The sequence below is a fragment of the Pimephales promelas genome, chromosome 14 (assembly GCF_988280905.1).
Source record: "Pimephales promelas chromosome 14, fPimPro1.hap1.1, whole genome shotgun sequence".
NCBI lineage: Eukaryota > Metazoa > Chordata > Actinopteri > Cypriniformes > Leuciscidae > Pimephales > Pimephales promelas.
The window spans coordinates 17845325-17871552 of NC_142782.1; the positions used below are offsets into that span (position 1 = coordinate 17845325).

Consider the following 26228-nt stretch of genomic DNA (forward strand, 5'->3'; position numbering starts at 1 on the left):
TTTATCAGCAGTGATGTCTGGATGACTAATCCAGCTGTTAGCCGAGAGCCCGATCTGATCAGAAAGGGATCTTGTGGCTTTATGTTTAGGAGGCGTTTTGGATGTTTGGCGGTCTTATTTTACGAGATGCACTTTTTAAGATGAGGTTGTTAGATTTTGAACTGCACAACACTGACCGTACGTCATTGCCACATGCTTGAGGCCCGAGCTCATGGTCACAATTTTCCAGGTGCTCTTGTGTCATTGTGGTATGCGAATAACTATTAGACCGTTCTGAAATAACTTCAGCCGGCTGTAACTCAAATTATCTCTTGGTCTGTAACTTGTGGGCTGGTTCATTTCTAGAGGTCTGAAATGCACAAACATACAGTCACTGCAATTTTTAAGAAGGTAAACATGTGGATAGAGCTGACGCATGCCGTCCAAGCCGCACACATCTTTCTCATTAACTGAATTTCCTTTACATAATCCACACTGAGTGTCTGCTTCCACTTGGGCAGAGTGTCTGTAAACTATGTCCCACTCATCACATGGCTCGAAAAAGAAACCACTGTACCTGGTGCCGGTACCTTGTGGTTCAGTTGCAGGGAACTCCGGTAACATATTCCCATTTCTGAGCAGCAAGCAGTTGAAACCGCAGGGATGGAAAGACTGTCTGACGTGGCTGAGGTTGTGCAGGCTGTCACTTCAAATCTGTCAGTTTCCACTGCGCTTCTCCAGTGGCCCATTCCATTTCCCATTGGGACAAAGGAAAAAGGAAATGAAAGGGTTTGGGATTTTGTCAAACACTCTTTTCATGCTTTTTCATGCATTTAATAGAACTTGTGTTATTAGTTTTATTACAATAAAAAAAGAGTTCATATCTTCAGTTTGTACCAAAAAAGGTATTCTTAGACCCGGTTATTTATTTCTTTATATAAATTAATAAATTGGAATAATGAGTAATATTATATGAATTTTGGCTTTTGAGCTGTTTGAAGTGAAACAGTTTTTTTGACTGTGTAACGTTTTTGTTTTCCTGTTAATTTAGTTAACAAACACTCCTAATAGAAGATAGAAATATCAGATGTTATTCGAGTTCCACAAAGAAATATGACTAGTTGATTGCTACCTCAGGTATATCCTGCTTTACATTTAGAATAGAAGTCTATTGGAAGGCTGCACTACATGAAGTTAAACAAAATAATGATTCTGTTTAGGGAGTCTAGCCATAACTCCCCTAATAATGGAAATGTGGAGTTTAACAACTATTAGCCTTAATGAAGCTTGAGGACTCAGATCCAATTGCTTTCCAATTATTTGTACAGCTTTTTCCAACAGTTTCTCATTTACCGCTCTTTGGTGACTTTTTGCTGGGCGAAACCCAGTAATTTCTATACGAATCAATGCACTTGTGAATTTTGCGTGGGGGTGAAAGTTTTACCTGTGCATATATTGCAATGGGCTCAAGTAGGTCACACACATTTTCCTTGATTTGAAAATGGCTTGAAAGTAAGAGCTGTAATTCATACATCACTACACAATTGACGCTGGATAATGGACCTTTTTTTTCTGTAAAAGCAATATGTTGATTCATTAAAATAAATGTAAATTTATTAAACTACTCTGAATTAGAATGCATAGAATTATAGATCTAATGACCTGGAGATAAAATATATATTTTTTAAATATATATATATATATATATATATATATATATATATATATATATATATATATATATATATATTTAAAAAATATATATTTTATCTCCAGGTCATTAGATCTATAATTCTATCGACCAAAATATTCTTATTTCTGGTTATAAACCCTAAAATACTATCACCTCTTTGACTTCCATTGACTTCCCAAGTGTAATACCATAGACAGGACAAGTACATTATTAACAACTAAAATTATTTGCTACAAGCCACAGATACATAATCTGAGTGGAATTTATATATATATATATATATATATATATATATATATATATATATATATATAAAGAGTTCAGATGCAAAAGCCTCTAAATGCCATTTGAAATTTTCTTCTTTAATGATGATTTTAATCAAACTTGTATATTTAAGTTCAGTAATTTCACTTAAATAATAATTAATAGGTAATCTTCATTGCCATTTAAGTGAAATCACTGAACTTAAATATACAAGCTTGATAAAAATGATCATTCTAGAACAAAATTTACAACATTTATGATAACACTTTAGTTTAGAGTTCAATTCTCACTATTACCTAGTTGCTTGTTAGCATGCGCATATTACTAGAATGTTGGCTGTTTATTAGTACTTATGAAGTAATGTCTTATTCTCTGCATGACCATTTTCTACTTCCTATAATCCTTCCCAATCCCATTACTTACAACTACCTTACTAAATATAAATATGCAGTAATCAGTTTATTGAGGCATAAATCTTACTTAATAGATATAATTGGGCCCTAAACCAAAGTGTAACCCCATTTATTATACGGTAAAAGTGCTATTTTGTTGTTTTGTTGCATTTTTGAATTAATTATTTGTGGCTTTTCCCTTTACTTTGGCACATAAACTTTCTCAGTAGAACTGCAGCTGTAGCAGATTGATTTTTAATCCATTCACGGACAAAACACATGGCTGTACATCTTTTATTGCAACAGTATGACAATACTAGGGGAAATGTTACACTTACAGTATATTACAAATTACACATTATTTTCAACAATATTACGTGTATATGTACATAAATGTGTTGGGTCTTCATTTGACACCAGCAGCTAATTTACACAGTAAATACAGTTTAGATTGAGAAACCGATGACTGTTTTAAGATGTTTAATTGTGCATTATTTGACACTGCAACCTTTATATGAATTTTAAAAATGATATCCCTGAAATAAATTATGAGTTGTTCATATCATCAGGAAACATATATTCTCTTAGCTTCGAATAAACTAGGGATGCGTAAGCTTTTTATCACTGGATTGGATGTCCTGTGTCTTATTTGTAACAACGAATGAGTACTAATCAGTTATTTTACATATTTAACAAAAGCAATCTAACAGACAACAGATTCACAATTGCACTAAATATCTAAAGATGAACAGGTTTCATTTGATTTGATTGAACTAGAGTGGAAACGCACATCATTTTCATTATATATATTTTTTATTTTAGATGACTTCCTGGAGACTCATTGAAAACAGGCCAAGTCATCAGACACTTCATTTTCAGTGATAATGGATATAAATAGCACTTAATAGAGCTCCCTTTTGTAGTCTCTGATAAATTGGTGTTCCTTCTCAGTTACGTCAACCAAGACCCTGTTTGTTCTTTTGCTATCATATCTATGTAGGAAGCGAAACAATTTAAAAACCGGTCTAAAGAAATTGCACTTTATAGGGTGGATGGCGACCAGTTCATTCCCTGTTTTTATGTGCTTCTCAGTGGAAGGTGTTCGGGTTGGGTCGTATCATCATCACGACCTTCTTGAGGGAATAGGCGCCTCCTCTGAATTCAGCCCAGTACACGCCATCCTGATAGCGGCTGCGGTAGTGCCCTCCCCTGTACCACACGCCATTCAGATTTGAGTGGGCACAGGCATTATACCACCAGCCTCCTTTTTGATAGTGTGCACAGTTGCCTGAGATGAAACATTTTATATATTAATATATATATATAAATTATAGAAAAAATAGGACAATATATATTTGATTGACTGATACCTGTATATACATCATGATCCCTGTCAAGAGTGGTGAACTGCTTCCCGTTGTGCCAAGTTAGGGAGTCACCTGCATTGCCATGATAACGGCCCACCTTGAGCCTGTAGAAGTCCGTCTCAGGCTCAAGGCGGAAACTTGCGTACTCTGCAAACGTCTTGCGTCCAGACCAGTCCTCCAAGGTGACCAGCAGCTTGTAGTTCCCCTGGTTGGTTATCCAGTATATGTTCTCCAGACCCAGCCAGTACTCTCCATCAATGTTTCCAAAGCCTTGCTGTAATAAAACAGAGGAGCGCCTGCCATTGAGTAATAGATGGACCATGTAAAATAGTTATTTTAGTGTACATTACTTAGTCTGTATTATTTTGTCCTTAAGCCTGGTTGGGCTTTCATTTGCCAGCACAATCTTTAGACATCTTTCTGAACCCATGAAGCATCTACAGGGCTTTGAAGATCTGTTTGTTTGTTTTTGTGATGAGGATTCAGATGACTGGCTTTTTTTGACTTTTTTTTTTTTCTCTGCACTTTGCTTGTTTTCGCAATGGAATAAAAAAAATAGAAGATAAATGTGACTTTTTACAGTATTTCACAATTGTGAGTTATAATGTTAGATTTGCAGGATATAAACTCGCAATTGCAAGTTATAAAGTCATAATTGTGGGATATAAACTTGAAATGCAGAGAAAAAATATCCCAATGGCGGAAATAAGCTTCCATAGAAATGGAACACTATATATATATATATATATATATATATATATATATATATATAAACCCTTCCTTAATTCTATTATTTTAGAGAATGTGCAAATAAAGCGGATTTGATAATATTAATTTTGAGAATAATTGCGCAAGTTTTAATTTGCATTGATGCATTTCAGTGTGGTAGTTTCTGCTTGGTATATGTACCTCATTTAACCTCAAGGGCCTGTATGTTCACAGCCATCCGGTTCAGCTTATGTGAAGCAGCTAAAAGTTATAGATGTGATGTTAAGTGACAAAGATAAAATGTAAGCAAATTGATACAACAGGAACATAAATTGACCTGTTTGTTGAATGTGCCACCATTGGCAAAGGAAGAAATATATCACCTCTATCTATTACAGAGATATTGTATGTTTAATTCCTATTTTTTTCCTTTAAATTAAAGGATAAATTAATACTTTTTAATTCACAAAGATGCATTAAATTGTCATATACAGAGTAAAAAAAGATTTCTAATAAATGTTGTTCTTTTGAATCTTCGAATCATCAAATAATCCTGAAAAAAAACAAGTATCATGGTTTTCACAAAACTAATAAACCCTAATTAACTGTTTTGAGAACAACATTGATAATACCAATATCACCAAATCAGCATAATGATAATAGTACAGTTATTTTAAATAGTAATAATATTTACTAATATTATGTATAATATTTACTAATATACTTTAACATCGTTTTTTATCAAATAAATGCAGTCTTTGTGAGCATAGATGCCAATTTCATACTGTTTCATACAGTTTTCATATTTATACTGTTATTTTAATATCAGCTGTTTTTCACTTATCGGTCATAATATTTAGTTAATTACTGGCCAGAATTGATCTTCCTGGCTCACCTTATATGTCTCCCAGTTTCTGAAGAAGTTGACGGAGCCATCCATTCTTCTCTGGATGACAGTCCAGCCACCAGGGTCATGTCTTTGATCACACCACACCTGCATCAGCTTGTTGGTGTTCTCCGGCTTCACTAGGTGCATGCCACTGTTAGTGTGTCCGTCCTCCAGAGCCTCCAGACAATCCTTCCAGGGACCTAAGAGGAGGGGAAAATCATTCAGTATTTACCCCTCTCAGGCACTCCCAGATTATTGAAACAAGATGTATCCCCACAGACTCAATTCCTAGAGAAGTTTTTTTTTATAGGAAGTCTCCTGTCTGTTTCTGTCAAATTTCATACTGGGAATGTGACAGTGTGACAGACTGAGATATTATTTTGCTTGAAGGGAAATTCAGGCGCAACGCTGAAACAATTGCATAATCCAAGAAAGCCAATCTCAGGATCTCCCTGAACACAGTTCTCAGTTGTATTTACTCCCGCTAGGTCTCTTGTTCATCCATGGCACAGCTGGAAAAGCTCTTAACGTAAGAAGAGGATTGACCTTGGCTGCCATTCTGGCCGGGGAAGTTGCCTCTGCTATTCCAGCCAAACATAATGCTGGCACGAGCACCAGAGAAAGACCCATTTGTTAAATAATGCAATAGCAAGTAGATTAGCAAGCACTTCCAAAGTCCCCTGGGCATAGAGTAGTCTTTTTATAGGAATGTGTCAAATGGCTCCAATTTCCAAAGTTTTCCAATGAAAAGCAGAGTAAGAGACCATCCATAAATGAGTTGTCTTCAAAATAAAATTTTCTTTGATCTTCAATTTTAAATGGTAAAAACTATGGATGGGTTGATTAATACCCTGCTAATGGGGTATATATATATCTCCTCTCCACCAGAAAGCTGGTGTGTGGTGAGCGTTCTGGCGCAATATGGCTGCCGTCGCATCATCCAGGTGGATGCTGCACATTGGTGGTGGTTGAGGAGATCCCCCCCTTCTATGTGAAGCGCTTTGAGTGTCCAGAAAAGCGCTATATAAATGTAACGAATTATTATTATTATTATTTATATGGGAACTAAACCAACTTGGCCGGGCTGAGTCTAGCTTAATTGCTTTATACAAGCTTTAAGACACTAACAACAGCAAAGGGGGTATTTCCATTGTGGTCTAGGCAGGTTTATGCTGGTTTGGTTGTGGTCTATCAATTGGAGCAGCACAAATATGCTATTCACTAGCAAAACCTAGCTGGTGAAACCAATTGTGGTTGTTAATTATGGTCTTTTCTGTAGGGAAAGTAGTCAAACCTAAACACAACCCGAGACTCAAACTTAAAGGTTTGCTCTGATAGCACATGATCTCATATGTTCCATTATTATTTGTGTATTTTAACTTGTGTGTTAGGTTTGATCTAACATCTCCTTCTTAAAGTGCTGCTGAGGCCTTGTGGTTTACTTACAGTAGTCTGGAACATTTTAGTGTTTACTCTCATCCTGTAGCGTTTATTAAGCAGGCCTCATGCCCAACGGCTGGCCCTCATTCACATTCATTTTAGTACTTATAATTTACGCACTTACAATCAAGATATTTCTGGTTGTATTTATGATAACTGACCTCAGACCGCTGGATTCATAGCCTCTAGTGCACATTCCACCGAGCCGGATTTTGTCTGTTTTTCTGAAATCTCTCTGGCTGGCTGATTTTCACAGCATGCCAGAGTAAGAGCCATCACACTACCTGACAAATTTAAGATAACAACGCAGACGGGGCTCATTAGCCCCTTACTGTGAACAAAACTGAATCCATTCCAGCATTCCCAATCGCAGGAGGAGCATGTATTAAACCACTTGCTTTTTTATTGGGTCAGTCGATTTTTTGGGAATCTCAAGAGACATGCCTCACATAGACAAATGTAATAGTGAAAAGGTCTGAGAACGGTTTGTTCCCACCTACGTAAAAAGTTCTATTGTAAATGAAAAATAAATATTTATGAATCTTATTTTTTTTTGTAGGTCACCAAATTGACCATGTGATCCCTTTGAACCGATGGTCCAGTGGGAATATATTTTATTTATACCGTTCAATATTAATTGCATTATTGTTATTAATAACATAAACAGACTTGGTTTATTCATCCCAAACTAATTCTGGATTAGTGTTTTAGTTTTAAAACTGTGTTTGTGTTTAGGGCTGAATTAAAATTTTTAGCTCCACATACTTTGCCTCATTATCTTGGAGCCACCAATTTCTTGCTCTCCCTTGGAGAAGTCTGCTTGTCAGCAAATTACCAATTTTTCCTTCAAGCCCCCTTCTGTTTAATTGGTCGTAGAACATTTTACACCATGGAAACTTGCCACTTAATGCAGCAAGAACAAGTATTTGAGGAAAATAAAGATCACGACAAGAACAGAACAGCTAAAACCAGGTTTAGAAGTACATATTTTGAAGCGTTTGTTTCTAAATAGTACAACAATTTTAGTGAGTAGGTGAGTCACTTCTTAACTGTTTCTGTTTTACAGTGATAATATTTTGGTGTACTTGTTCAGGAGGCTTTACAGAAGTTTAGACCAAGGCAGCTGTTCTATCTGGCAGACAAAGGGACACAGTTTAGATTAGTTGAGGGAGAGATGGAAAAAGACAGTGCTGTGAAAGGACAGACTCGCACATTGTAAGCATAAAGTGTCTAATGGCAGAGACAGACACGAAAAGAAAATCTGCTTTTTACTACAAAGACTCTAGCTAACGTTCACAGAGATGAATGAGGTGATGAACTCGGAATGAACACAAATCCATCAAGTCAAGTGAACTTTAGAGGAGATATGGTAGGAAGAAGGGAGGAAGTGGAAACGGAGAGGCCTTACAGATTTTCAGTGGTGTGGGTCTTGTTAAAATAACTTGGCAAATCCATCAGCAGGCCATTTCTCTCCAGCAGGAAGACCCAGACCTGATAGAGCGCTGAGCTTTGTGTGGGATGTCTGGGTCATCCATGTTTGGTAACACTGGAATAAATGACTTCACACCAACTGAGTGCTGTTTCCGTCCTTGCCCTGCTGTTTCTCCTATCCTCTTATTTCCTTTCTCATCACTGCAACTTAAAGGAGCATTTCACCCATTTCAACATTAATCTTTATTGAAAGTGGATCATATATGTAGTCGAAATGTAAACAAATTTTTGAATTTGGTGCCCTCTTGACCGAGAAAAGACAGAAAATAACTTAAGGGCGCATTTGTATGTAAGACAACAACTCCCACAATGCACAGCTCCACAAGCCACTCCCACTAATCCAGAACAGCGCAAACATCAGAGAAATCACTCTTTCGTCTACAAGGCTAATTGAGCAAGGGGTTTGATTGACAGTGTGGTTGTGGCATAGACCCCGCCCTCAGTGATCTGTACACCATCCTCCATTGTTTCAACGACAGCCGGTAATGTCTCTTGGAAAGATAAGTGTTATGTTGTGGGATGGAATGTAATAATGACATACATAGTAGTTTTCACTTACTTCCGACATCAGTGCCACTGAAAACACAGTGGATGTATTGTATTTTGGGAGTTTAAGTGGCACCTTTCCTTCGTAAATAAGTTTGTGTTTGAGCGAATCATTTTCTGACGGACTGTTTTATAAACGAGGGTCAATTGATAGCAGGTCTTGCTTCAAAGTTAATCCTCAAGTGTGGATCGTTGTCTACTGTTTGCGATCCAACGTCACCTCTAGTAAGTGTATTTTATGATTTTTGAGCAAATAGTCATTTCAGTCGATGTCAGCCAAAGTTGTCGTCGTAGGATGTCTGTGTATATAATTTAAACCTTGTTTGTATAGTGTGTAACCACACGTTTATAAATATATATATTTTTAAAGATATTGTATTAAAAACTGCATATGTTCTTGTTCTGTAAGTTAGCCATCTTCTCACATTTGCCACAGAAGCACCTGTATGACAAGTAAACATGACGCCACAGGTCCCTCGCATAAATGTAATTTTGCTTGTACGTAGCAAACTTTATCACAGTATGTGTTTGTAGCTTCAAAAAAATTGCGCCAACGTTAGTGTGTGTCTGTGTGTGTGTTTTGCACCTCCATAATTCCAAAGGGGACGCGATTACAACTCTATAAACATAAATGTATCAAATAACCATACTGAGACGTCCTGGGGCCCGTTTCAATAAGGAGGTTCAACCAACTCTGAGTTAAAGCTTGAACTCAGAGTTGACTTACCCTGAGATGGGAAACTCTGAGTTTTCGGTTACAGAACAGCTGAAATGAGTTAGTTCAATCAACTCTGAGTTGGCTGACTCTGAGTTAAGCGCGTGCACCACAGCTATAAAAAGCCATTATCAATGGAGCGCAGATATTATGAGTCACCATGGCAACAGCGCAAACAGACCAGACTCTTTTTGTCAAACCAGACAAAAAGAGGTGTTGGGTATAATTAATTACCAAGTAATCTAAATATTGTAATTTAATTAAAGGGATTACTCTTAATTCTTCTTTAATTTAAAATAAAATATGATGCAAATAGGCTACTGCATAAACTATAGACCAATTTAGTATAAAACAATAGTAGTGGATTTAGCATACATTTTTAAAAGGTATATTTTTATATAACCTTCTCCCTCTACACACTTTGATCAATTCAAGAATAATTCCTGCAATTGTATTGTTAATTTGAAAGCATTAAAAGTGCAGTTTCTTGTCTCTCCTCCTTGTATTAATCAAGTGGTTGAGGTTGATATAGGATTTAGTAATATGTAGACCAATACTTTCTAGAGATAGTAATTATTACATTAATCTAACTACACCGTTGAAGATGTCATTTGTAGTTAATAATTCATAACTATTTTAGAGTAACTGTTATAATATCAGAGGTGAAACTGGAAGAATGTTATTCAACCTAAAGTAGTCTACTATTACTTTGATACATTTTTACTTAAGTAAAAGTAAAAATACCAGTCTAAAAAATCTACTCAAGTTAAAAGTAGTTAATTTAAAACATGAGTAAAAGTTGCTGAGTAACTTGTTTAACAGCGGGGGTGGGGTGGGGGACTCCCCCATGTGGGGTTGTAACGTATGAGAGTTTCACAGTATGAGAACCGTCTCAGAAAATATCACGGTTTATGGTATTAAACAATTGTTAAATATATAAACTGCATTATTAAATTACGGTTATTATTTTCATCAGTTAAAATGACAGTTAAATAAATTAAACATTTATTCAATAAAACATAATATCAACTAACTTCAATAATTGATTATGATTATGATTGACATCTTATTTTTTATCATTAATAACTTATTAAATTTTATTACAATTTTTTCAATGATTTAATAGAAATATATTATCCAAAACAGTGGTAATCAAATAAAAGTTTAGCAAATGTTTTAATCCTTTTATTTTTTGGCAAAGTGCTGCAAAACAGATTTAGTCAATTAAACCATGGACAAGCTATATATATTCCTAAAGAATGTGTAAATACATTTTAGTATTATTGTTGGTGTTTAAACAGCACTTCCTCTTTAAAAAAGGGGAGGAGACCGCAAGAAACTCTGGGTTTACTGAAGAAAACCTGCTCCCGACCAGGTTAGGTTCACAGAGTAAGTTACCATGGTAACTGACTCTGAGTATAAGTTACCTCTCTTTCAGAAACGGGCTTGACTTACTCTGCTTTCTCGGGTTTGATATACCCCCCTTTCTGAAATGGAAAACCCAGAGTTTCCCTCATTTCAGGGTTAACATACTCAGAGTTTTCACTTAACCTCCTTTCTGAAACAGGCCCCTGGTCCATTCTCATTTGTGTTTATTCTGCCAGAGCCTCTTCGTCATCTGGGTCTGATCAGAGACTATTTATATATTCCGATTCAAACATGTACGGCTGAATTACATTCAAAACAGCGGGTCTCTCACTCTCTTTCCATGGCTCTGACTCTCAGCCATTTTGCTTAGACCGACTGTCATAGATATGCAAGTGACGCCCTCATCCAAAGGCAGGGCGGAGATATGCCGCTCATTTGCATTTAAGGTCGTATGTACCAAAACAGCACTTTTAAAACAGGCCCCCAAAATGACATTTTAAAATGGTTATAATGAATTAACTGCAGGGTATTTTGTGCTGAAACTTCACAAATACATTCTGGGGACACCCGAGACCAATATTACATCTTGTAAAAAGGGGCATAATAGGTGCCCTTTAAAATGTTTAAATGTTTGCCGGTTCCCGCCTCCTCCTTCCTACAACAACAAACCCCGTTACCTTGGCAAACTCATTAGTGAATTACTCCTTGTTTGTTTTTCTTTCTATATGGGGAAATACTGCATGATACCGGGATGGTTCACATCACAACACATTCATCCGTGTGCTCATCTGATTCAGAGATTTCGTCCAGGAGAAATTGCCATCGTTAAAAATTCGAGTGGGTCCCACCCCCTGGAATAATGAGGAGCTAATGTTTGTCGTCTAAATTAGCCAGCCAGAGAGATTTCAGAAAAACAGACAAAATCTGGCTCAGTTGAATGTGCACTAGAGGCTTTGAATCCAGCGGTCTGAGGTCTGTTATTTGTAGTTTGTAGTCTTTCAATAAAATGTGACTTCCTGCTTACTATGATGCAAAATGGCGATTTTTACGTCATAATAAGCAGGAAGTAAAACACTTAAATCCTTATTTCTCCCATCTAAGGTGAAAATAAGTGAATAAACCATGACCATTCAAGAATATGACTGGGTTTCTAAAGATACAAAGCTTAATGCAAATGGGTGAAATGTCCCCTTAATTGCCTTAATTGTCTCTAAAACAGCATTTAGACTGTCAATTACATTTTTTATTTACATTTAAACTTAATTAATTTAGCTGGCGCTTTTATCCAAAGCAACTTACAGTTGATATATATGTCAGAGGTTGCACGCCTCTGAAGCAACTAGGGGTTAAGTGTCTTGTTCAGGGACACATTGGTGTCTCGCAGTTGATTCGATCCCAGGTTTCTCACAACAAAGGCATGTGTCTTATCCACTGCGCCATCACCACCCTGTCAACCAATTCTATTTTTGTCAGATTGAGTCTTGTTGTGTGTTTGTATCAGATTGGATTTTTGACTTCCAATTTGGACTACTTTTTAAATGTGGTTCTAAATCCTAAGGTGCGGTCACACAAAATGTTCTGTTGGCAGAAGTGTAGCCATGGACCACAGATCACACAGACGTCACATTTATACCAAGCAGCTTTCTTTGTAGCTTTCCAACTTGAACCTGTTATGAAATCTGTGGGGAAATATTTCACCCTCATGCTAGAAAAAAAAAAATCACTTAGAATCCTGTTGAAATGACTGGATTTTGCTCTTTAAATTTCCCTGAATAATGTTAAATGTGACCACACCATTACACCAAAATTATGCCAAAAGTTGAGTATCCTCATAAGCACAGTCTTAAAATAAGTTTAATAATGTTATAAATGTAGAGAGTTGTGGAAAAAATAAGATATGTCAGATCTGCGTCATGTGCGTCAGATCTTAAAGTGACAGCAGCCTAATATCTCTAACTATAAGTGTCAGACTAACTATATTTCTGGATATTTCCTACCTTTTAGATAACATATTTAAAATACTGTATACTGCATGTTGTTTGTACTTTAATTTTGAGATTAATTTTGAAATTACTACAATATAAAAATACATGATAAGCTTTGTTTGGAGTGATTAATCGCAATTATAGAAAAATATAATGCGTTTTTTAAAGCATTTTTTTTCAACATCGGTTGACAACACTACTTTTTTTCTGAATCTCTTTTTTAAAATACCCTTTCATATACAGTTTTTATGTAAGTCTAAGCTGCAAGATGTCTCAAGCAATTGTCAAACACAGTTTTTTTTTTAAGAAATAAACATAAACCACAGGGTGAAATTGCCATACGCATCATACTTTGCACACATATATAGTGTAAATGCAGACTCATCCTTAAAGCATTTCCCAACTCAGGCACTGTAGACTTTTTCTGACCATCTTTCCTTCACTTTGTTCACTTCTGTCCAAAATCGTTCTTTCTATTTCCTTCCAGAGCTCTTTTTCGTACTGTAGTCTCATTGTGAAAGCTTGACTCTCATTGAGGAGAGTTTGTGTAACCTTTTGCTATTAATGCAGGCAGACCTAGCCAGGAAATTGCTCATGTCACCAGATGGAGTGGAAATACAGCCACTGAAAGCTACCTTTTTATTTTTCGCTGTCTTGACTAGTTTTACATTTTAAATAGACACTATATACAGTATACATGCTGGTTTTGGGGTTAATAACATCATGATATTTGTATGTTCATTGCAATCAATGAAACAACGTATACATTAAACTTTTCTAAAAGAAAACTTTTCTACAATATTTCACTCAAACAACAATTTGGCTTTTCTCTTTTTAGATAATTAAAAACATGTATAAAATAAATTGCAATCAGTCTGAAATTAGATATATGGCATTAAATTGATCTTGACTACAACGTGTGTGACTCAACACAACATATTTTTCTGATATTCATCACAGATTTACTAACTGGATGTTGGAATTTCAAAGCTGAGACAACAACAGATGGTTTATTGTCACATCTCTGTGTGGGAGTCGTCATTTAGAGAGAATTTGAGATGAATGAACTTTGATAGTGTTGAATCATGATAGAAAACTGTGAGAAATTGCCTCTGAAAACCAAACAAGGACCAAACAAAGAGTCTAATCCTCACCAAGGTTGTATTGGTGGAAAATATCATGAACATAGAAATATTGTGAAATATCATTAATATAACTCTTTTCTGTTTGAAAAGAGTTAACACAAACATTTTCAATAGTAAAGTTGAATGGTAAATGTGTTCCGTTGGAAAGTTTTGTGAAACCTATAATCGTATTTCCCTGAAAATGCAAGTATTTTGTTTCATTTGAGTTTTTCCCTTCAAATAGTACATGCACCACTGAAGGAATGAAGCTGCCACTCACCTGAGGGTTTGTTTGTGGTGGACGGGCTGTGAGTTCCTCCTGGCATGGTGGGAAGAGGGGCGGGTGGCACTTTGAGGTTCTGATCACTCTGGATCTCGTTGGTGATCTGGTTGTTGCGGTTAAACGTAGGCTTGCTGAGGGGTGGTGAGGGTCTGGGTTGTGGTTGTGGTTGCGGCTGAGGCTGGGCTGGCACCCTAGGGACCGCAACCGGTGGTCCCCTCTGACACTGTGCCTCGAGAAGGGCAATGAGTGCCGACTGGTTATTGGCCAGTGAGGCGAGGTGCTGATACTTATGCTCCAGATCTTTATAGCGGTTTGTAAGCTGCAGCATCTCGGAGGTCTGGTTGAGAATCTTGTTCTCCAGTTGCGACAACTCCAGCGCATTGTCCCTCTTACGGATGATCTCATGCAGCAGCTGCATGTATAACTGCGTCACTCTGGAATTCATGTTACGGGACTCCTTGCGCAGGAGCTTCACCTCGTTGACGATGCCGCCGTCGACTTCTACGAGCTGCTGCAGAGTTTCGATTTGTCTCTTCTGCTTGTGCAGCTCAGAGTTGAGAAGTTCCAGCTCCTGCTTATTGACACGGTTCTCCAGCATGGCCTCAGGCTCCTTGGAGTTCACACAGATGGCTCCTGTAACCTTCTGCTGGGGTACGATGAAGGTGTAGGAGCACTTGTCCTGCGGAGGAGGCTCGGGGGCCCGCCGTGTGCGAGAGGTCGATAGGAATTCAACCTCTGGACCTTCATCACTGCTGTCAAACTCCTGAGTGCTGCAATCCGTTTCAGGAAACTGTCTACTCGCCAGGAGCAACACCAGCCATACTAGCACAGGAACATCCATGGCCACACACACCTGTGAAATACATCAGTGGAGAGGGAAGAATGACGTTCGTTTTTCAATTTATTAAAAATAATATATTTTTTTTAGAACCTTAAGTTGTTTGCAATGATCTTTTTCACAACTGCTTATTTTATTTTTTTATAAACCAACATGCAGAAACATGCAGTTAAACAGAAAAACATAAAATTGTGTCATTGACAGTGGTGGAGGAAGTACTGAATCTCAGTACTTAAGTAAAAGTACAAATACCCAGATAAATATTTACTTTAGTAAAAGTAGAAGTAACACAATGACAACCATACTTAAGTAAAAAGTAAAAAGTACTTTATTTTAAATGTACTTTAAGTATTAAAAGTAAAAGTACTTGCATAACAATTTATTATCTTAATGTCTATTTTCTAATGATTAATAAAACATTTAATTCTAACTCATTTAACCTAATAGCCTACTCCTATAATGATGTTCAATAATGATGGGAAAAAATGTCACCATTTCTGAAACAAGCTTGCAATTAGGCAATATCATGCTTATCCTTACTATATGTTAATAACTATGTTTGGCAGTACACGCGATTCATTTATGGTGTAATTCTGAACCTCTTGGCTTGCCATAATCCTAACCAAACCAAACATAAATTACACACGGTGTGTTTCCTATGCACGTAAAAACTATTTTTCGCGTATGAGTTGCATGATAAACACACTGCGTGTGAGACTCATTTAGTGACCGGGTTGATATACTGTATCTATGGCAACCAAACGTCACTGGTGAGACAAACGTGCAACGAACGGACGGTCAGATTACGTTTTGGCAGGGGAAAAACTGATCAGAAAATGTAACGAAAATGTAACAGAAGTTGTAGAAATGTAGTGGAGTAGAAAGTATAATAATTGCTGCAAAATGTAACGAAGTAAAAGTAAAAAGTATGCACTATTTATTGTACTTAAGTAAAGTAAAGATACGTGAAAAATGTACTTAAGTAAAGTAACGAAGTATTTGTACTTCGTTACATTCCACCACTGGTCATAGAAAGAACCCCTGCAAACCCCCATGACTTAAGTCTCTTAAAATCAGATCATTTGACCTTTTTATGACAAGATTAGTTCAGGTTGTAACATCACGTGATGCAACATAATTTTTATGAATTTACTAGGTTATGATAAATGGAATATCAAGAGATATTTTACTTTTACCATTGTTTAGCAAATTTCCATGATCAAAATCCAGTCATTTCAAAAGGAATCCACACGATCAGGAATTTTACGTACGGATGAAAGAATTTCCAATGCATGCTTTGCAACAATTTTAATTTGGTGTTGTGGATTTGCCACTTTGACCAACATAAAGCTGCTTGGTTAGACTTTAGTGTGAGTTGTGCTTCGTACATCACTACTACACTATTGACAATTTTTAGTGGACATTCTCATTTTTCATTGACTCTCAGGTCAAGCTTTCACATCACAACAATTAAAGTTGCTTTTGTGCGTATAAGTCATTGCCGGAACCATTGGAACAGTAATCCTTTAAATCTTTACTCTAATACCACAACCCTCAGGTTATAAGGATATATTTCTTTCTATCCTAGAGACGTATGGGAGGTATGAGGCTAATTTCCTCCTCTATCTGTCTGGACAGGCCAAGCTTAACCGAGCTAACACAACCCCAACTGATCCAGACAGAAGATCAGACACCTCACTCAACGTCAGTCATGCTAGTGAGCTCACTACAGAGTCAATGGGCTGCCCCTGTTTCTAACCCAGTCATGGAAGCTCTTAAACTTTGGGAGAGATCAGGTTTCCCTGGGAGAAATGGTCTGGCAATCCCCCATGTTTCTCCAGCACTGATGGCTGACCCTCACAGCAGGGGAATAATGAGGCTCTGCAGCCCCATATTCTATAAGTTCTTGGCTTCGCTGGAGCTACTGGACTTGAATCTCACTCAAACACACTCTTTGCATCCTCTCTCCATATGTAGTGCTGGCAAGCTTGGTTGATTCTAGTGAATCAGTTCGTCCTAAACGTTGCTCTCTCATGTTGCATTGGAATGTCTGATGATTCATTGTTGCGAATCAATTTATTTAAGTTTATGTAAATGAAGAGATCCAAAAAGATTGCATCTTAAACAAGTAAAACCCTATTGTATGTCCTAAAAATACAGCTCATTATAGCAGTATCTTTTGCAAGATCTGAATCCAACATCAGCATTAATTCGCTTTTAGTGGCTTGGCAATAGCTTGTTAGCAGTGTTTATTTTAGTATTATTTAATTAGAGTATTTTATATTATTATTATCATTACCATAGTATTTATTAATATTTTGTATTAGCCTTTTATTTTTGTGTTTTTAGTTTTTAATTTTAGCTTTAGTTTTACTGATTTTATGTGCTTTTGCCTTTGTTTTTGCTTCAAATATTTCGTAATTTTGACATTAAATCTCATTTTAATTCAGTTTCAGATTTCAGATTGACTTTAATTAATAAAAACAACTAATAACAACAAATAATAGTGATAAGATAACATTGAGTACATTGAGTATCATTATTACTCAATGTTGATAACATTGAGTAATAATGATAAGGCCAGTTTTGACCACACATCCACAATCAAATATCTTGTTCTGTATCTGAATGGATTGTTTGGTCAGCATGGGTGTCCTGGCAGGAGTCTGCTCTGATCTGGTAAGCTGCTATGAATGAGTTCTCGATGACGGGACTTGGTTATCTGATCCTTGCCATAGCCTTAAACATCACCGAGGGAGAATGGAAAATCTGATGTACAGTAGTTCTAGTTCATACAAGCAATGGGATTTTACTCTGATTAAGAATGTATTACGCATAATGCATTGTGCAAGGCGTGCATGAACCTTGCCTAACAAAGCTTAAAGCAAGAAAATTGATATTGCATTAGGGCCTGTTCACGCAGAGTGGGTTTTTGAGTTCCACTGCTCTGTTTTTAGTTGTTTTCTATATAAACATACTCTACATGGACATATTAGACCATTGCGCTAGGTCTTGCTACTTTTCAGCATCTTACAAATGAGCACCATAGAACAACGAAGTGTCAAGTCTTCAAGATATTCAACTTTTTTAAAACGCATCATAAGACCCTGAGCTATTTTTTTTTCGTTCTGTTGCGTTTAAATGTAACAATGTTTTTAAATATAAACGTATTGATGGACCTATTTGATCTGCGTTTTTTTTTTTTTTTTTAACAGCATTTCAAGTTAAAAGAAAAAAAGAAACTTGATTTGAGAACCTGTTGCGATATTAAATGCAAGATCATTTTTGTGTGATAACACGTGCAGTGCTTGGTCTGTTTTGATAACATATGTTGCTATGACAGAGCAAATTTGACACCTGCTTCCAATGGATGACTGTCATTTGAATTCAGTCTCCAAGAAGGTGCGACGTGATTTATTGGTCTGATTTATTTAATAACAATGAAATCACCACACATGGCCTTTTATATTCATAAAATGAAGCCACTTTGTGTTGTTTACCTCAAGTTTCAAAGAGAGCAAGGATATTATTGGGATTTCAGCCCTGGGGTGTGGAAGGAGAGAAAACACGTCTCCTAAAAAATATAACTAGAGCGCTTCATCTTTGGGAACTTTAATTGAAAGCTGCTGGTGGATTGAGTTGTGGATTCCCGCTGTTCAACACCTTTCTGACCCACTGCGAGCAGGTTCTCTGATCTCCTCACACATACACAGATTCACTACTCATGTGTTGTTTCTGACAAATGCAGGCATGTAATAAGTTATTAATATTAATGTATTAATTAATAGCTTCTTTTAATGAAATTATTCAATGACTCACTCATAAAGACTGCCTCTTGTTTCGTTCATGAATGAATCAGTGGGTATGAATGAATGATTTGATGACTCACTCAAAGGCAGTTATTCTGGTTCTGGATGAAATGGTTTTTGAATTAATTGACTAAGTGAATTATTCATTGACTTGATTACAAAGACTGTCTCTTGTTTTATTCACAAATGTTTTAATGAATCAGTTGAATGATTCAGTGACTCACTCATAAAGACAGTCACTTGTCACCACCTACTGACTTAACAGAGTAACCTGCAAAAAGACTCAGAGAAAAAGAGTCACTAATAAAAGTTTCTAATGCACACTAACACTGGGTCTCATTCATGAAACATTCGTAAATATACGAGTAAATATGAGAGTGATTTGCGTGGAAAGAGACCTTCTCGAAAACTCTTCTCCTGATTCACAAATACTTCGTAAACATCAGATGTGATAGTGAAATGTGTGTGTGTGTTAATGAATTCCAACCAGTCGTAAATGGGATGCGCGTGCACGTTCATTCTCAATTACCTTAAATCCCGCCCATTATATCGGACTGACATCTATATAGAGGCATATAATAACATGAATGCGAATGAAAAAGAAAGATTTCTCGGATGCAGAAATTGAAGTTTTATTATCAGAAGTTCATTCAAAACGCCACATTTTATTTTCAAGCGTACATAGTGGCGTATCAGGTTCTAAAAAAAAAGGAAGCTTGGCAGCATATTACAGATGCAGTTAATGGAGTTTCATCTATTAATCGAACAGTCCCAGAAGTGAGAAGAAAATGGTTCGACATTAAACTTGACAGCAAAAAACGAATTAGTTCACTTCGGAAAAATCGTATTCAAACTGGAGAAGGGCCTTCATCGATCACCAGATCTATTGCTGGCTCTCATAATAAAAGTAAAAAGAAAAAACGTATGTAATTACTATAGATTTTTTTTTTCTTTTCAAAATGCTGTTTAAATATGTACCCGATTACAGTAAAATTAAATGCAGCCTTATTAATGCGCAAAACGCTCGGATGTTAACGCATCATTTACGTGTGGCTGGGAGCAGGTGTAGATTTCTTGCGTATCAACTAACATTTGAAAAATACGAACATTTTAATGAATCCAGATTTACGCCAGAACCACTTTACACACGATTTACACACAAATTCGTTCTGCTCGTGTTTCATGAATGAGACCCATTGTGTCTACACTAGACGAGAAAAAGCAACCATTGCAAATCTATCTGTTCTTTGTGTCAGAAGTACCTGTAGAGCGAGCCCTTGAAGTACGTCCGAAATGGAACAGAGCATCAGTTTACTGACAGGAATTTGTTGTGTTTCCGCAACATATCACTGAATATAATGGTTCAATTTGCTTGTGTCGCATTGCATCAAGCCCCTCTCGCCTGGTGTGGACTCAAACACAGACAAGTAGTTTGGAGAGAACTGTTGTATAATAGATCAGTTTCAAAAACTATAATTACCAATGACCTGGATCAAAAAAGCATATTATACTTTATAAATCTCTTTTACTCCAAAAGCTTGTCCAACATATCTTGTCAGCCTGTTATCGTCATGGCACGAAAGCATACAAAGCTGACTGCAGAGTTTTGGGGGAATTATCTGGAGAAAAGTATATTTCACTGCTCATTAGTTTTGTTTTTTAACACATTCTGGGAGGGCAGCCAGAGGGAAGTCCATTTAAGTGTTAACATTAGGGAGATTTTAGAAATATTAGCACTAATGGATGGATTTTTGCTCAATGAAACAATTTACCGCCAGTTTGAACATTTCTGCTTGTCAAGCTGTCTCTGTGTTGTGGAGGATAGAGGATTGATGCAACACAATTCAGGTTGTTTATTTTATTGTGGCTGTTTATACACAGTAACCAAAATAACAGTCCTTTGCTGATGAAGTCAGCAAATGCACAGGAAACCTGCAATTTGTCTGTCCACATCATGACTTCACCACTGGGACAGCGCAGAAAAAATGCAACTAATAGTCAGCTCGCATTGCAATTCTTGTTGTCTCTCTCTTTATCCCTTTCTTTCTCCCAGCTTTGACAGGACCCTTCATGTTCTTATGTTTAAACTGCACACAAACATGAGAGATGCTATTGACATAGTATCTGTCTTATTTGTCCTGCCAAATTATTTTCGTATTTCCGGACACTGGTATTAAGTTATGTAATCCTCGCAGAAAAAAAAAAAGATGTAAGACATGCAGTACTGTAAACTTCCTGCTGTTTTCTGTCTCATGGAAAACATGTCATTCTTATATGCTGTTGTCTGGACATGTTTGATTAAGACTCTTGTCTCGTGCTCCTCACAAATTGCTTTTGTCTCTCTAATCTTACTGACAGATTGATTGTCAGAAATTTTAAAAGCTGTTGATTTGCAAGAGTGATCTACAGAGACACCCATTGGAAAATCCATCTTAAGCCGGTAACTGTGTTTTGAAACATGGTAGCTGTGTAAACTCATCATTAGCTAGTCCAAGCAGGTTATTAATGTTCCAAAAACAATCCTTACCTCCTAAACTGACTGACTGCTGTGACCAGCTGGTAGCTGGTCTTTTGCTGATTCCAGATGGTTTGCAAGCTAGTGACCAGCTAGAAACCATGTTCCAAAACACAGTAACCACCTAAAATTGGATTTTTCAGCAAAAACAACTGCCCCACTCGAATCGGATTCGGTTTCTTTTGATTTTAATATTCTGGCATAATCAATTCTGATTAGTCAGGTTGTTAGATTGATTTCTAAAGGATCATGTGGCACTGAAGACTGAAGTAATGGCTATGTTTTGACATAAATGACTTTGGTATACGAGCAAACTTTTGAACTGTGGTGAATCTCTCTCAAGTGAAAAAGAAAAAAAAAAGTTTCCTAAAAGGAAAAAATAATGATGGTTTCCACTAGAGAGTGTATTTCATGAGAGGCTAAGGAACCCCCTTGTGCCGCTGTAACAGACCAATAATGATAGGTTGGACTTGCGACTTGTTGGATATACTGACAGAGTGTCGGACAGCGGGGCATTACAACAGGCAACGTCTCGTGTGAATTAATGCAGCGGGCGGTATGTGGTTTCACTGTGGTGTGTGAGCATGTGTCTATGTTTCTGTGCTTGTGTGTGTGTGTGTGTGTGTCTAGGAATGGGAATACCTGTGGTTTCTTTGAGTGGAACATAAGATATTTAAGACTGTGTGATAAAGAAATTCAATGGAGACCCCAAGTCTAAGAGCTAGGACTCCCCAACCAGCACAAAGAGACAGTGGAAATGCTTTCCTCTGTGGTGCAATGTCTGTGCGAGCAGCAGGCCAAGAAAAAGCACATCTGCCCCATCCAGAGAGCTGTCATTACTCCCTTGGTGGGAATAAAAACCTCCAGAGTCTGTCCTTCTGACACGCACCTTGAGAAGTGTCCCGACAGGCCAATGTGAAGTTTACCTCGTCCAGTGTTCCGTTACAGATGTGGCATGACTTACAAGCTACAGCATGTCTGAACTGCTATTGAACTATTCCACATACGCCTTATAAAAGATAAAGAAATAATTATTTAAAGAGAAAGAACAAGTTAACTGATAGAAACAAGTTTGGCCTTGTTGTGGATCAATAATTTGAATTTGAAGGTTCATGATGCAGATTTGTTCTTCATAATTTAATTTAAAATTCAATTTGATTTAAAATGCATTGTACATGTCCTTATTCAGAATTACCAATTAAACATGTTATCATCATATTCACAATGTTACGTATAACGTTTTCAGATTATTACACGATATTAATAATCATTGTTTGAAACCACTTTATTTCCCAGTATGTTCTAGTTTACTAATGTATTCACTAATGAATTGAAAAGGACTGATCATAACCAATAACAGTGCAGTGTGCCGTCATTTACATGAACTGGTATTACTCTTGTTAGGTCTGACTTTCTGTTGCACAATAGCAGTGTTTGAGTCATTGATTAGGGAGTAAGGGGACACAACTGCTTGATGTCTTCTTTCAGTCTTTCCCTATCGCTCCATCATCCCCTTGTTCTCTCGCCTGCCCTTCTCATTTCAACCTTAGCGTGGCATTCTTTGAATTCCGCCCCTCCTCATTAGAGTGAGCCAAGCTGCCACACACACACACACACACACACACACACACACACACACACACACAGATAGAGGCTGGTGAAGGCTGATGAAGCCCTCACCTCACACTTGTGCCTGTGTGCCTCTCACAAATGAGCTTTGACTGTGAAGTTATATCTATAAAGGTTAGCTGATCACACAGACCAATGAGACTAAACACAGACACATTTAACAATGGACCTTTTTCTTTGTGTGTCATTAGTGTAGATGTTCTACAGTGTAATTTTTAAAGGGATAGTTCACCCAATGTCAGTTTAGCAGAATGTTGAAGTTGCCCTTTCCGACACAATAAGTAATTGATGACTGAAATTGTCAGGCTACCTTCTACTTCTGAAGCCTTTGTGTGAGCAGCAAACTGAATTTGGATTGTAATTAACAAATTCACATTTGAAATTCTATTTCAGTAATAATTTATTTTAAATGGAAAACAGATGCAACATTATAAATGTCTGATCCTTGCTGAATAAATGTATTTAAAAAACTCCAAACTTTTGAATAATACTCTACATTAGTAATGTATTTGGCATTTAATACAAGCAATTTACAACTTTAAAACAAGCATTTAAACAATTTAGGGATGTACAAGTATAGAATGTTAAATTAGTGGAATTAAATGGATTTTATTCTATTAAATCTGTGAGATTTTGTTACAAATATTTGAATAGTAAAAATTAAAAATAAACATTTTTGCATATGTAAAGACTTTTACAGATGCTGCCAATGCATTCATATTACTCTTCAGTGTATTTTTAATAGTTCTTGCATCTATTAATTTAGTACTAGAATTGTTAAGGAATACCTGCAAATATTAGTATTTATGAGATAATGAGGTCAGCTTGCTAAACCAGGATTTTCCAAGCTTTACAGTCCCAGGGTCCCTGCACCCAGACAGACCCCCAGTATGAAAAATCTAGACAGATTTTGGTAAGACTTTTAATAACTTTGACTTAAAATATTTTCATTAATATATTCAAAATCTAAGCAAAATCCTTTCTGCGAACCCTCTGAAGTACCTTCAGGGACCCCTAGTTGAAAACCCTGGGTCTAGACCATTGTATAAACAATCTTGAGTGCTTTGTATACAGTTGCAATTATGAGCTTTGTGTATTTTGTTGCCATGGCATGCCCGTCCATAAAAAGAGTACTTAAGATACTCTGATTTTGAAAACTCGTAAGCTGTCTCTTATTCAAACTGAACCATGGCTGAACAAAGCCTGATTGAGAAGTCTGCCTCCGTTCTGATCCCTACAGATGGGAAAAAAAAAGCTTCCTGGGGAATAAAACAAAGAGACACATCCACAGTCAACTCTCCTGCATCCTGTCCCTTCCAAACATTTCGGGATGTGTAGCTTTCTATACCTCCCTGCATGCTTGTTCTTTTCCTTTCTCTAATTCCAAAATTTATAATTAAAATTTATAAAACTGAAAGATATATTGTGTACAACACTACCCCATCACATTTCTTTTCATGCTCTTTTAAACCACGTGATTGCTTTTCCGACATTCACACCTCAGTGTATTCGTAGACTTGTCTAGACTGTCTTTCAACATGTGGGAAACAAGTCTTTTTGATCTGAATGCTCACAGACGTCATTATTGACGCAGCCGCTTTGTTGTCTTAAATTGCGTCCGGGGTCTCTCGCTGGTAACAGCCATTGTGTGTTTATGACAAATGAACCGCTAAAACACCATCCCTAAATTTCTCACTTATATTGTCCTCAACCCCATAGAACTTTCCTTCAGCCCGTCAAAGATTAACCCTGCACTTAAACCATCAGAAAGAGATGTCGCCCAGGGCGACAGACCTTATTCATTCATCCCATGACAGGATCGGACTGGGAGGGCGACCATTACCAAAGCACATAGAACTCAGTGTGTTACAAAAAGTTGACGCAAGCTCTCAGCCAAACATAAACAGGTGTTTAAAAGTTCATTCCCAGATTAGCACAAGCATTGTAGAGTGCCGGATGCAATTACACATGTTTAGAGAGCAAGCGGAGCCTCTGGGCTCACCTTAACCTTACCAGTTGATTCCGGGCTTTTGCACAGCACCTTCTTGAAATCTGTCAGTGTCCTGGAGAAAGCGTGCAAAGTGCCTCTGTGGAAATAGTCATCACCGCTTGTGGAGATTGCTCTGTGGGGTTTTCCTCTCTTCTCCCACTCACTCTCTCTCTCTCTGTCTGCCGTAATCCCCCACTGTCTCTCTTTGTAAGTACGTCCTTGGTGTCAGTGGAAAGGTCTTCAGTTTTAAAGCCCTCAATTAAACACCTCTGTTTGTCTGGCGATGCAAATCCTGCGAATCCTTGCTCAAGAACTCTGACAAGTACCTCTTCAACAACTCTTCTCAAAGAGAAGTGGTAAAAACCTATTAAATAAAGAGAAAAATTCAGACTTTTAAGATAGCAGGTCTTTGAATTTTACTCTAAAAATGCTCAAGTATTTTAGAGAGCTTGAGAGAAGTAGGCTTTGAAGACCTCAGAAGATCAGCAGATATCTCTGGTAGGTGCTGTAGTAGGTGCCTCTGTGAATTTGTGGTATTGAAAAGCAAAGTCCACCAGCATGTTCTTCTCAGCCCTCAGGAGGAGTTTGTGTGTTCCCTGTCAGGTCAGTCTTACTGGAATAAGTCCATCACCTCTGTTGCACTAACTTATTCTACTCCTCTCTCCTCTATTCTCTCTCTCTCTCTGTTCCTCTCTTCATTTCCAACAGGCAGTGGATAAGGGGTTGGTCCACCCCCTCTCCACTTCTCTCCTCCCCTTGGCACAAAGGGATCTGAAAGCATGATCCCCCACCCAAATTCAAAACCCCTGCTATTCACTTCTCCCTGTCTATCTATTTCCAGACAGTCGACTACCAGCTGCAACTGTTGTCCGGAGTCCAGTGATGTCGCATTGATCAGGTCCTAATTGGGCATGGATATATCTAGGTTATGATCTAGGCTAGAATGATGGGTAGCAAAATCAAAATGATAGGAAGAGAGACATGGGACATGGAAAATTTTAAATTAGATTATAGACGGGATGTCACGGTACCAAATTTCCAGTAGTCGGTACGATACCATTAAAATTTTACGGTTATCTGTACCAATTTCGATACCACTGCAAAATCAGTTTGAACTATTTTTCCAATTTATTTAATTTATTTGCATTTGAAAAAGAAAAAAATCAATTCAATGACTTTATTATATATGATGGTAAATTTTTG

At 37.1% G+C, this 26228-nt stretch overlaps 2 protein-coding genes across 2 annotated transcripts in view; one reads left to right on the top strand and one right to left on the bottom strand.

The window, feature by feature from the left end:
• Positions 1-26228, top strand: part of ralgps1 (Ral GEF with PH domain and SH3 binding motif 1) — a 117127-nt gene that overhangs the window by 45717 nt on the left and 45182 nt on the right. The gene's annotated exons all lie outside the window — the stretch shown is intronic.
• angptl2b (angiopoietin like 2b) lies at positions 2615-25780 on the bottom strand. Its single transcript, XM_039681004.2, has 6 exons — positions 25499-25780; positions 25049-25389; positions 14242-15097; positions 5299-5492; positions 3699-3969; positions 2615-3616 (listed from the first exon to the last, which is right to left on the bottom strand). Exons 3-6 carry the CDS (start codon positions 15083-15085, stop codon positions 3417-3419), a joined length of 1509 nt encoding a protein of 502 aa, XP_039536938.2. The 5' UTR covers positions 15086-15097; positions 25049-25389; positions 25499-25780; the 3' UTR covers positions 2615-3416.

Excerpts from the sequence above, each read along its gene's own strand:
- angptl2b (XM_039681004.2), bottom strand. The coding sequence starts at position 15,085 with ATGGATGTTCCTGTGCTAGTATGGCTGGTGTTGCTCCTGGCGAGTAGA. Across the intron at positions 5,493-14,241 it reads CACCACAAACAAACCCTCAG|GTCCCTGGAAGGATTGTCTG; the intron begins GTGAGTGGCAGC and ends CCCTCCTCTTAG. Across the intron at positions 3,617-3,698 it reads GGATCATGATGTATATACAG|GCAACTGTGCACACTATCAA; the intron begins GTATCAGTCAAT and ends GTTTCATCTCAG.